Source organism: Malaclemys terrapin, chromosome 7, assembly GCF_027887155.1.
Source record: "Malaclemys terrapin pileata isolate rMalTer1 chromosome 7, rMalTer1.hap1, whole genome shotgun sequence".
Classification (NCBI taxonomy): domain Eukaryota; kingdom Metazoa; phylum Chordata; order Testudines; family Emydidae; genus Malaclemys; species Malaclemys terrapin.
In genome coordinates, this window is record NC_071511.1 from 85,616,213 (window position 1) to 85,629,949 (window position 13,737).

At 43.7% G+C, this 13,737-nt stretch overlaps 1 protein-coding gene across 1 annotated transcript in view; it reads right to left on the reverse strand.

Moving 5' to 3' along the window:
- The window catches only part of CDH23 (cadherin related 23), a 516,293-nt gene that overhangs the window by 233,636 nt on the left and 268,920 nt on the right, over positions 1–13,737 (reverse strand). The window contains exon 12 of the mRNA XM_054034015.1: positions 878–1,027. Coding sequence (XP_053889990.1) covers positions 878–1,027 — 150 coding nt within the window. The remainder of the gene's footprint in view (positions 1–877; positions 1,028–13,737) is intronic.

A 13,737-nucleotide genomic window follows, 5' to 3' on the forward strand; every position in this document is an offset into this window, starting at 1 on the left:
AGCTGCTGGATAATGCTGCTCAAAGAAGGCAGGAAGGCCCTGGAGACAGAGAGGGAGGTGGGAAATTATGCCTGCTTGGGCACAGGCAATGGAGACCCTCATCCCTCCCTTTCCTCCTTCTCACCCCACAGCAACCCTTTGTAGATCCCCCAGTGATCCATGCCCTGTGCTCAGAAGAGCTCCCTTCCACACTCCAATGCTGGCCTCACAGGATCAGGTTCAGGGAAGCAGCTCCTTCTCCACTTCCCCGCCTCTTCCAGAGAACAAGACCCGTAGAAAGAATCCCCGCAATGGAGGAGGGGAATCGTCAAGGAGGAAGAGAAAACAGAGGTGGGGGAAGAAAAAGAGAAGGGAAAAGGGATAACTCTCCAAGGGTGGAAGAAAAAAAAAAAGGAGAGCAAGGGACAGTCCCCAAGAGGAGAAAATTCCCAAAGGGGGGGGCAGTAGGAGAAGAGAGAGGAAAGGGTTATCCGGGGCGGGGGGGGAAATGCAATGAAAGGGGGTGAAGGTCAAAGTGTGTGTATATGTGTGAGAGAGAGTGTGAGTGTGTGAGAAAGGGTGACAGACACAGAAAAGAGAGATGGGGTGTGTGACTGGTCATGGGAGGATGCTCTGAGGGAGAATTAAAATATCTTAAATGGTCTTTAAATGCAGTATTTAACTTGCTGGATGAAGAGGCACATTCTGCAGTTGGACACAACTGCAAATTACCCTCTTGACAGTGAACTTTTTACTCCAGGCCGATGGTTTCTCACTGAGTGAGTTTGCCACTCGTGGGCTAATGCATTATTTTACTGCATAATGTAGCCCTGGAGTCCTCCCATTTGCAGCCCCTCCTCCCTTTGCCCATTCACCCCATATTTGGGAGAGTTCTTACAGAAAATTCATAGCGAGGAATTGTCTCAAAGTCCAGCGGCACTGCAACTCGAACGCGGATGTCTGCCTTTCCCTGGATCGAGGTTGGGGAGATGATGAAGTGACTGGAGTTGTTTCCCACCAGGTAGACCTCAAAAACACTGTTGAGTCCCTAAGAACAATATTTCAAAATAATAAAGAGAGGAACATTAACAATGACAAATGCAAAATGTACCTGGGTCACCAGCTCAATGCAGGGATAAACAGCCCAGGCTAAATGCTTGATAGGCTGAAAGATAATCCAATGGTGGCAAATCCAACTATACATACGAATAAAACGTGACGAGAAATGAAATCAAGAGACAGATAGAGAGAAGAGACAGACAGACAAATAGGAAGAGAGGCATGGAGAAGCCAGCCAGACACAAGGGAGGAGAATGGAAAGACAGGTGAGAAGTCTCACAGCCAGAGACAGGGATGTCTACCTGGAAAAAACATACTATTTCCTCTCTATTTTCTTGTGCCTTTTTGTTCTGTGTTTGTACAGCAATTTGCACAATGGGGTCCTGGTCCATGACTAGCCCCTTTGGTAATACAAATTAAAAATAATAATATTTCATCAGTCCCATTGTACATATACAAGATGCAAAATATATGTAGTTTGTATAATCCTAACCTTATTGCACAGTATATAAATGTAAGAAATTAAGCTTGCCATATTTAAAGATACAGGAAGATTCTGTACACACCACACATATTTTACCTACATACACCATGTTATGGTAAGTACAGCAGATGTGCTTCCCCATATGTTTTACCTGTAGTTGGAGACTTGTGTTCCCTTCCAAGGAATACTACTGTTCTCCACTACTCAGCCTCTGCATGACCTTCGCCATATCAGCCTGGATCTGCATTACCAATCCTATCCTTTACTGCCAAGGTGGCAGGATGCCAGGAAAAATACAAGCCTGATGGCAAATGGACAGCACACACTGAAGTGTGCCACCCATATGCCAAGCTACAGACAGTGCATCTCCAGTATGCTGTTCTCACCCTAAACCCATAGATGGCACACATCTAGCATGCCACTCGCGTCTCAGGCCCACAGATACCACATGTCCAACATACTACACGCATGCAGAGATCATAGATGTTACATGTCCAGACTGCTGTCTACACATATCCAGTGCAGAGCCTGCATGCTGAGCCTGCATTCATCCAAAACACAGCCAGCTACATCACTGAGGGGATCCTTTAACCTCCAGAAATGCAAATATTGATTCTAAACAGTTATTTCTATAGACAAAGCTTCACTTTCCTAAGGCACAGCTGAAACTGAGGACTCAAGGGCTCCCCTCTCCCCAAGCCTTCTTGGGAGACAAGCAGGAACCTTTTCCCAAATACTGATAGTGACACTTCAGGACCTTCCAACCAAGCAGCAAGCTCCTTCCCTTGGTGTAACCCAGCAGAGCACATTACAATAAAGTTCAGAGACTGCCAGAGCCGAATTTCCAATTTTCCCCTGAATGGTCTCCAGCCTGTTAGAAGGAGGGACCAATTAAATGCACGAAGGGGCACTAATAGCAAAAGCTGGCTGAGCGTGACCGCTCAGAGCAGGTGACATGCCAGAAAGTCCCCTCTCTATTTCCCCCTCCCCCTACCAAAAAAAAAAAAAAAAGATATTCCCATGCAGAGGTGGGGAGAGATCTGAATATTCCTGATACTTCTATAGTACCAGAGGTATGCGTGGCACTTCACGGACAAATTAAGAAGACAAGATCTCTGCCCCAAGGAGTCAACAAGCTACATGAGACTGAAAACTGTTAGACTAGGACAGTTGATGGGGAATGTACACAACAATAAAGAAAACAAGAGGCAGCATGCTCTTAGGAAAGCCCTGGTTACAGGCTGTAGTACTGCAATTTCGAGTGCTCCTACTTTCACGTACACTAGAGGTGCTGCCATAAATATAAAGGGAAGGGTAACAACCTTTATGTATGCAGTAACGTAAAATCCCTCCTGGCCAGAGGTACAGAATCACTTACCTGTAGGGGGTTAATCAGTTCAATTAACCTAGTTGGCACCTGACCAGAAGGACCAATGGGGAAAGAAGATACTTTAAAATCTGGTGGGGGTGGGGGAAGGTTTTGTTGGTGCTTTTTTTGTTTGGTTCCCTCTTGGGACAAAGAGAGAGACCAAGCAGGTAAACCGGCTCCTAACAAGATCCTGAAATGATACATCGAAAATTACAGAAGTCGTAAGTATTAGCAAGGAAATGTGTTAGACTACCTTTTGTTTTAGCTTGTGAATTTTCCCTATGCTAAGAGGTAATTTTATTCCTGTTTTGTAACTGGGAAGCAGAGTCAGAAGGGAATCCCCTGTGTTTTGAATCTTTTTATTTATCTTTCATCCTGATTTTTTTTCATCTTTCAACTGTAAAGTTATCTTTCATCCTGATTTTGTAGGTGTGATTCTTTTCCTTTTTTAAAAAAAATAAAATTCTTCTTTAAAGAACTCGATTGATTTTCAGTGTCCTAAAAACCAGGGATTTGGTCTGTGCTCACTTTGTTAACCTATTGGTTGGTATATTATTCTCAAGCCCCCCCCCAGGAAAGGGGGTGAAGGGGCTTGGGGGGGATAGGGCTCCAAGTGGCCCCTCCCTGAATGTTTGTTTAAATCACTTGTGGTGGCAGCAATACCATCCAAGGACAAGGAAAGAAATTTGTGCCTTGGGGAAGTTTTTAACCTAAGCTGGGGAAATATAAGCTTAGGGGGTCTTTCATGCGGGTCCCCACATCTGTATCCCAGAGTTCAGAGTTGGGAGGGAACCCTGACAAATGCCCCATTGGAATTTTTTTTTAAATACATTGTCAGGGAGAGAAGATGTGATTTGTGCTGGAGTACAGATTAGCAAAGGATGGTGAGCTGGAAGAAATAAGAGGATGAGGGAGGCTTTTTCACTGGTTGGAACAACTGGATGCCACTGGACTTCCTTAGAATGAGGACAACGAGGTAAAGGACCCCAAAACTGGGTTTGGCAGAAGTGGATTATTTGAAGGACGGGGGGAGAGGAAGGAGAGTTCATGTATAATCCAAATGGAGGCCAGGCTTTTAGCAAGAACAAAGAAAAGTTATTAACAAGACTCCTTGCTCTGAGGTCTTCTCACTTGAGTTGGAAGCTACATCCAGAAAAGAGACACAAGGGTTTTATGATGACTTGCAGACCTCATATCAGAGCCAATTCTACTAATGGGGCTACGCCTACAGCGTCTCTGCCCCTACCTAAGGTGAAGACAACTGTGCAATTACACTGGAGGGGAACGGATACTTCAGAATGAGAAAGGCTGCAATGTAACCCAACGGGTGACCCCCTCCTTTTCTGTTGGTCTACGAATTTGAAAATATTTTGAAAGCACATGGAGTTGGATCATCGGGAGCTGACCACTTCTATGGTAGCTATGGTATGTCTGGTGTCTGCTGTCAGTTCTCAGTAAAACACAAGCATCACTAGTCTTATCCGATGGGCTTATTGACTCTATTGAGTCCTAAGGAGGAATCTGCAATTCGCCTCCATTAACTATGATGAGCTTTATATTTGCTACACCGGGGAGGGCGGCAGAGGGAGGCAGGAAGGGAGACCAAATCAGACACTAACGCTTGCAGCAGGAGTGACTAGCGTAAAACAACATTTGCTTGGCTTCTGCAGTTTCCTTTGAGCAGGCAGCTTACGAAGAACGTATGGATGTGTCGATACCTTTCTCTCAGCCTTCTAGATACATCATAAAGCAGCAAAAAGGGCACAAGCCCAATTGAAAAAAAACCCTATTCTTTTGCAGGTTACCTTTAAATAAGAGTACTTATCCTATTTCTATAGCTTCATGGACAAATGCCGGGGGGCTCTTTTTCTGTTCCTCCATTCAATTTTCAATCCTAGCTTAATATAGGAATTTAGTGCTTAATACCCTTTGCTTGTTTGTCTTTAACCCCTTCAGCATCCCTGGCGCATAGGGCACATGCCCAGCAAACTCATACACCACATGGGCCTCCTTGCATACCATTTGTCACATTCTAGCATCTCAATGAATAGACCGTGCAGCCTGCCAGGGGCAGACAAGGGATTAATTGACATACTTACTGGGAAACAAACACATTAACAACCACAACCAACTTCTAAATTGTGCTATTTTTAAGAATGCCAGTGCAGGTAAGTGAATGCACTGCCATATGTTTGGAGGAGCTCGTGCAGACGCTCATCCCTACATACTGAATGCTGAGTATACACCTATCAACACAAGTAGGACACTCTAGACACACTGGTTCTGAATCCAGCTTTTCAGGACAGCTTTTTAGAGGTGGTGGTCGGGAGAGGTGGAGGTTAGTAATGAAGCAGTAAAAGCTGGCACCTGTTTAAGAAGATATATATGTTACTTCAGTTTATATTCTCTGCATTAGAGCATATTCAGTCTTAACACATTTGAACAAAGGTCCTTCTTTCAGTTCAGAAAGGGATTACTAACTCGGAGCAACAGCAATGATTTGCCTACTCCAGCATGACTCATAACAGATAGCTAGATTTTGATATCCTGCCTTATACTTAGTAGCACCTTATTTCACAAGTGGTCCCCTTGCCTTCAGTAGAGCTACGTGGGGAGCTGTGTACCATCCAGCATGTGCTAGGATATCCAAATCAGGCTCTCAGATGTTTTTCACAGTAGCCCCTTACTTGCACTGAGCACTTAAATAAAGAGTTTACTTTTTTTAAAATTATTTATTGGCAATCCTATAGTGTTTAGCAGCATAGCATCTGAGTGCCTACAAACAAGTCATACCTGAGTCTGCAGTGTCCCAAGCTGGAAACTTGGAGAAATCAAGAAGATACAGATCTGCATCCTCCAATTTTCCCTCTAAGCTCTGCAGCTGTCCTTTAAGGTGGAGGCCAAGGCAGCCAGGACAGTGTCAAAGAAAGCCCTCTCCCCACACCTAGCTGGAGCCTCTCTCTGGTATCTTGTACCACCATCGTTGTGTGCCAAGGTGCCTTTCATCACTGTAAGATGCTGTGGATTTTCTTGGAACTGAAGAGGAGTGATTTTGTTGGGATGCGAGATAAAGTTGAACATCAAAAGGAACCCCAGCATGTGTGAAAAGGAGCTGTGTGGATTAATTCCCCTCCAGCTGGGAAAGCAGATCAGTCTGTTGATATTTGCCATCCCTAATTACGAACCACTCCAATGCCTGAGCCTCCCCACATGAAGTCTTGAGGACTAGAATTCATCTGCCTTTTGGGAAAGTTGCTATATTTTTTCAATTATTTATTTATTTTATTTATTTTTGGTTTCTGCCCCCATGCTGCTTTCCTTGCTCCTAGTTACTGGAGCCTTTGAACCCCCTGCAGATGGCTGAAAGCAAATCCAAATATTCAAATTGTTATCAGCTGTCCACCAGAAGGGGTGGGCTTAAACTGGAATTCAGCTATCTCCTCCCAATACACACATTACCCTACAGGAAAAGAGGGAGATTTGGGAGAAAGATTTTTCTCTATTGTGTTTTTAAAAAAGACATCTTCCCCCTTCTCCACCCCACCCTACATATCAAGCAAAATGAGGACCTGCGAAACATGGGAAGACGAGCAGAAATAAAGTGTCTCTTTGGACTGTGTAAAGATTATCTCTCATAAAGGTAGGTTCACAAATTAATCAGCTCTGGAAGACAAAGTTACTTATGCTTTATAAGATCAGTAAAGGATACATGGGCATTAGAAGCATCAATTGTTTGTGACCTGAGTACATGTGGGTTTAGCCCATGTCTCTGGCTTGTAAAGGAATGCTGTTGAAATTGGAGGCTCAACCTTTTTCTGCAGTTTTCCCTTCTTTATACTTGATCTGTTTTCAAAGCTCATATAATGCTTTAGATTTTTTTTCACTCCTGCAAAGTAAATGCTTTAATGCTTTTTCTTTAAAGAAAAAAAGAAATCGAGGTCAGCTTATAAACAACTGTAAAATAATGAACCAGCATGAATAACCGAGCACTTGTGTGTAACCCTATAATAATAAACCAGCCTGTTTACATTCTATAGAGAAAACAAATCATTCCAAAAAGAAACAGAGCTCAGAAATAAGCTTATTATTAACAAGAAAAAGCTAGAAAATGCAATTAGTATTTATTTTAATAATGAACTCAATCACTCTAGTATCTGTGGTAAGTTCTAATGCAAAATTAAGAATTACAATTAGTTTAAACTGTGAAGCAGTCCACTCACTATACAGAGCACAGGGTCCTTGGGCTTTCTTGTCCTGCTCAAGGAAGACCATGACTTTCATGTGCCCAATACAAACAAGGAGGCAGGGCCTCAACTTCTGTCCCTGGACCGCCTAATGCACGAAGACAGAGTCATTCTTGATGCTCCCTTCCCCCCCAGCAAAGAATGTTTTAAAAAACAAACAAACAAACAAACAAACAAAAAGGTAATATGATACATACAAGTCAGGGAAATGGCTACAAACAACTGCCCTCATAGACTTTCCTCTTGCATAGACTTTTCCTCTCAAAATCTGGTACCTGAACTCGCCACCGTTGATTGAAGCTACCCTATGCCAATAACCAATGAAAAATCGCCCTCAGAAAGTCCACTCCTCAAATTCCTGGAGGCGGGGGGCCGGGGGGAGAAAGATGAGCCTTGATGTGTGTGCAGACAGTGAGAGAACAGGACTCTGATGGACCAATGAGGCAAATGAGTTCCAGTGTCAGACACACCTTCATGGAGAACATCCACCAGCAGCCTCCTCCCTCTTACAGCAAGAGGGTCCAACTTGAACACCTCTTCTGGCTGCCTCTCTCGCAGCATGGCATGAAGGGAGACAACTCAAACCACTTAGGGCTCCACTAGGCCAGGGAACAATGAATGGGCCTTGTCACTCTGGAGGCCTTGTACCAAATCCAGAGGGGAGTTTAGCTGGGCTTACTCTTTCTTGTGCTTCCCTCAGTGTGTACATTATGCCAACACAGCCTCCCTTAGACCTGTGCAGTGTGGGTACAAGTAAATCTAGAAGTCTAATTGAACACAAGGGGGTCTAAGGTACATGTTGTCTCTGAACGTGAGCCTTGGGTTCAAAATTCTGGGCGTAGTGCACAAGTGAACAAGAATGCAGTGGCCACCTCTAAGGGCTTGTCTACACACTGGCAACGTTAAAGTGCTGCCACTTTTTTTTTTTTTTTTTTTTTTTTTAAAGACCTGCCAGCTCTAAAAAACCACCTCCACGGGGGGCGTAGCTCCCAGCGCTGGGAGCGCGGCTCCAAGCGCTGGTGGACTATCTATACTGGCACTTTACAGCGCTGAAACTTGCAGCGCTCAGGGAGGTGTTTTTCACACCCCTGAGCAAGAAAGTTGCAGTGCTGTAAAGTGCCAGTGTAGACAAGCCCTGAGTGTCTAAAATGTGAGTGTGCTGGGGGAGGGGGGAGGGGGGAGGGATGTCTACGTGTATCTGTATGGTGCTCATTACTTGCTTAACAACTTCCTGCCTTCCTAATCTATTGTGCAGAGTGACAGAAAATCAAACTATACAGTATTTCTGCTCTTCATCACGCCAATCTCTGCTTCGTTTAATTAAAGCCCAATCAAACACCCAGAGTGACCACACACAGAGTTGAAAAATAAGAAGCCATATTGCCTTGGAAGAGGAGGTGAATGGGATCTTAGGCAAACAAAGAATGGATTAGAGGACCATTTTAGACCACTTCATTGCATAAGCAGCATTTTATACTCCAAAATTACTGACTAGCTATTTTTTGCTTTTGTTCAATAACAAAGCAGAGGTGATTAGCTTATAGAAAGTCCCTGTTGTTCCTAAGAAAGAGAGAGGAAGGGATTCAGATCAGGCCTTCAGGGCTGTGACACATTGACATTTGCGTGTGTGTATACCAGTGTACACAAGTGCTCTGTAGCAGAATAAGAGACTAGTTAATATAACTGTTCCCCCTATGAGTCATGGACAAATTTCTGCTCTAGATAGATCCTGGCTCTAGTATTCCACTCTCTCAGTGCATGGAACTTCCCCTGACAACAGGGCCCGTGCTCAAGTAGGCAACACAGAAAGTCAGTCGTGTTCCACCATTCCATTTTGATCTGAGACGGGAATGTTGCTCTTCCTTTTTTGTACAGATTGCCCTTGAACATTGCATGTGTTCAAAATTTGCTTGTAGGAGATAACCCTTGTGCTCCAATTGGTACCCATACCCTGCTTCAGCATCCCAATGCACGCTGAACACATCCTGTATGATTCTTGTACTTATCCAGTGCTTTCCCAAAGGATTGGGAAATGATTTACAAATGGATTATTTGCCAGCAAAATGCAGCCACTTCTGGGTAAAATGCAGCAGACTAACAGCACATAGCAATTGCTACACAAGAATTTAGTGCAAACAAACAAACAAATACATAAAAAATAAAACAACCCCTGTATCCAACTGAAATTACTGGGAAATTTAGGGAGGCAAACTAATCAACCACACAAGAATATGGCCAGGATTCAGGAGTCAGCACCCCGCTCTTAGGGAAAATAGTATGGGATCTTTAATTACCATAACCAGGACTCAGGTTTACATTTCCTTCAAAAGATGTACACACACATACTGATTCAGTGTAACACTCTTAAGTTCTTTCTACACTAACTAAGCTGTCGCTTCAGTTCACAGGGTCAGGGCCCCAAGTCTTTGGAGCCCAAGGTCAGTTCATACTCCTCATCCTATCACAGCCTCATGAAGGTGATGTGCATATCCTAGGCACAAGACTATTGCAAGGAGGGCAGTCTCCAAAAAGAGGCGGAAGAGATGCCAAGGCTTGCAAACAAACGGTCTAGCTGTCTTTACGAGTTTGCTAAGGATATTTTGGTAAGGGGGAAAAATTACCAGACCTCTGAAAAAAATGTTTAAGAAAACAGCTACCCCTCTGCGTGAGAATATCCCTCCCCTTCCAAATATTCAAATCCTTTGGCACTCCTTCAAGGTATATTTAGACCACAAAGAGTTAACACCGGAAATGTGACTGAATAGCTTAGAGGAATGGCTGCTGGCAACAATCTGGCCTATTCACTCAGTGTTCATCCAGTAGCAGATGGCAGTACAGTTACACCTGACCCGAGTGTCTTCTTGAACTAGCCTTCCCCACCAATGATTGCAGTGCATCCGCACTGAACTACAGACAGGGCATGGGTGAAGGCACTAAGAGTCCAGGATTGAGAGGGAGAGATGGGGACGAGGAAGGGAGATGGTCTATTGACCTCTGCATAGCTGTGTGCCAGAGAGAGAGGGGCACAAGCTGGGAAAAGCTGTTAATCTATTTGTCTGATGTCTCTTTCTGGGGAGGATGGAGGGTTGGTGGTGATGCTGTTCCAGAGGTGGTGAATTTTTCAGGGGAGTATATCATTTAGGTCCCTCTCTTCTTGCCATCACTACCACTCTCTTGTGCTTATGTAGCTTTTTACGTACACCTACATTTCTCTTGCTCCACTACCTTCATCTCTTTTCGCCCTGCATGTGTCTCTTTGCAAAACCCCTTCCCAGTCAGCACCACAGGAGGCAGAGAATGGCCTCTGGAATATCATCACAACCCTTGCCCTCTTCCCCCACAGAAAATGCCCATCCTTCAGAGTAGCACTTCATGGTTTGCTTTTTTAGTTTCCATAGGCATTCCTATGGCACCCACCACTGTAACACAATGCCTCTCACAACTAACCAGGAGTGGGTGGCCAGAGCACATTTTGGTGCCTTTTCAATTCCCCATCATACTGTACTCTCCCACTTTCCCTCTGCTCTCCCCAACTCCCTTCTCTGCCATGTCCTATTCAATCCAATATTTCCACACTCCCCCTCATTTTTTCTCACCCTCGCTCTCCTATTTGGAGCTCCTCTCCTCCACTGCCCTCGACTTCTCTTCCAGTTTTTCAATAAACATTACAAATGAAGTTCATTCCTTTCCCCTCAGCACCAGAAAGGCATTTGCACATTTTCCCTTCCCAGTCACTGTCCTGACCACAGAGCTCAGTGAGAAGGGAATGGAGGGTAGGGTAGAAGAAGTAGAGACTCTCTCTCCAAAGGTTGGTCAGCCTGAGTTTTGGAAGAAAAACAGTCTGCACTGGACAGCGCCTGTAGTCATCTGGCTGTTGTCAGAGACCAAAAGAATCCACATTTATTTCCAGAGCCCAAAAGGGAATACTCCCCACATCCTGCGTGCATTGGCTTCACTCAGCCTTTCACTTCCTCTCCCCTCACTTTGAGCCCCTTCTAAGCCTTCCAGCTGCTCAACACTCTCACACACACCTTTTTCTGTAGCCTTCTGCCTGCTTCAAGTGCCTCGTTCCACACTCCTTGCCTTTCTCCCCCTCCCTCCTTTCCTGCTTTCCCCCAGTTATCTGCTGAATTCCACACACGCTTGCACAGACGGGATCAATCCGAGGCTGACTCGCCTTCAGCTTATCTCTGCTCCAAATGATTGATTTTCCCTCTTTAAGGGTAATTTGCTGGTGAATTCCATGTATTGCAAAAAACCCTGTGAAATCTAATTCAATCCAATTGGCAGCTGGTACTTTTGGGAAAGAATACTGGAGAGCTGTCAATTTTCCTTTATAATTATGCACTATGTATATCATATTTATAGTGTGTGTCTGTCTATATGCATACATATAGTATATATAAGATTCATACACTACATGCATATATTCATATCCATATACACATAACACAACAGTGTCTGAGGCTACTTTATGCACTGTATATTTTTAGATCCTATAGTGTTTTTTAAAATCTTTTTTATAATGAATATTTAAAAATATCAAATCAACATAGTTGCAGTGGTTCACGTGCTAGATACATTCTCTCTCTCCCTCTCTCTGCAGTCAACCATGATCAGTAAATAAAATTAAAGCCAGAATAGAAAAGTTTGTTTCTCTTCATACCTGATTCCACCTTCTGTTTAGGACATCCTCCATTTTACTTAATGTACTTCTGCAGATACTAGGGTGATGACGACAGTTTAAGAATCTGGACAGAATATAATTTGGGGGGAAGAAGGGTTTACAGCTACATGAGGGATGCTGCAAGTATCAAACAGATTATTACGGGAGTTGGTATTGCAACTGGAACACTTTGATGGAGCAAAGTTAAGCCAATTTTTGAAAATCCCACCCTATCTGTTTAATAAGAATTTCAGTTACTTCAGTCAGCAAAATCTCCTCAGAAGTCCCCTGAGTTACTACTTCATAAGAAAAACAGTAAGAAAAATGTGTAGTTCAAATAAATGTTGTACAAAATACATGGGGGAAATGGCTAGATATAAAGATTGGCTTATACCTGACAATTATTATACCCTCAAAGATTACATGCCTGTCTCCTCCTTTCCCTTCTCTCCTCACACTGGGCTGTGACCAAATCTTGTTGCTTGTCCCTCTAGCATTTCTAACCCTTATCCTACATCCTCACTGCCAAAGCCATAGTTCAGCCCCTCTCATCCAGACCACTGAGACTGCCTCATCTCTAGCTTCCCTAATTGTGCATACTCCTTTCTTCAACCTAGCCAGCATTCAGCAGCTAAAATAATCCCCCCTTGCCCCTTGGTCTGCCTGGGTCCCTTCCCCATCTCAAGCATTTTTACTTGCCTTTCTGTTTCTCCCCACATAAAACTTTGAGCCCTTTGTCCACACTGTCTCACAGCTCAGCCCTGCCAATCTCTTTGCTCAACCTCTGCACTCTGCCCTTCTGTCTCCTCTGCCCACTCTTTCACACTGCTACCTACACCTGGAACAACATTCCTCTTCCAGTGTGCCAAACATGCTCACTCTTCTTCTTTCAGAGGGGTTGCCATGTTTGTCTGTATCAGCAAAACCAAGGAGGAGTCCTTGTGGCACCTTAGAGACTAACAAATTTATTTGGGCATAAGCTCCCATCATTTATTTTGGGCAACTCCCATCTTTTCATGTGCTGTATATTTACACCTGCCTACTTTTTTTCACTCCATACATCTGATGAAGTGGGCTGTAGCCCACGAAAGCTTATGCCCAAATAAATTTGTTAGTCTCTAAGGTGCCACAAGGACTCCTCATTGTTTTTACTCTTCTTCTTGAAACCTTCCTCAAAACCGACTTCGTCTTTCTTTCCAAAATTGACTCCCACCCGTTTGGTGTGTACTCATCCCCCTTTCTGTCTCCTTACCTCAGTTTTAAAATATCAGAACATTACATACTACAAGCCTCTCTTTATTCCATGTATTGTAACACTCATCTCTTTTCCCCTAACCCCCTCCTTTTTCTGTTATCGTCACATTTTAGGTTTGCCTAATTTAGACAAAGTTCTTTGGGGCAGTGATTTTACCTTTCTAACCTCTGTAAAGTGTCACACAAAATGATGGTATTAAATAGTAACAATACAGTATTAAAAGGTGTCTTTTTTCTTGTCATCTTCACCAGAGACTAGTGCTGGCTGAATGACTCTATAAACTAACTGGAACCTGATCCACACAGAGTGATTCCTGGTCTCAGAACTGAAACAAACCTTTTTTGTAATAATAAATAATATTGGGCCTGAATCCCCTCTCGCTCATACAGGTTTTACTCTTTTGGTGAGTCAATCCTGCAGTATGTGACAGGAGAAGCCAACCAAAGGCATATATTTGGTGTATATATGATTACTCTTCTGTAAAGCACCTAGTACAGCGCTGGTGGGAATGACTTCCATTGTCCTTCAGAAGAGGGTCTCAATCAGCTTTAGAAAACATTTAAGTCTCTAAGGTGCCACAAGGACTCCTATCTGAATATAAAAAAAAACAAGATCACTCTCCATTTTGCAGATGGAGAAACTGAGTCACAGATGGGAAAATGAGTTAACCTAAGTTCACAT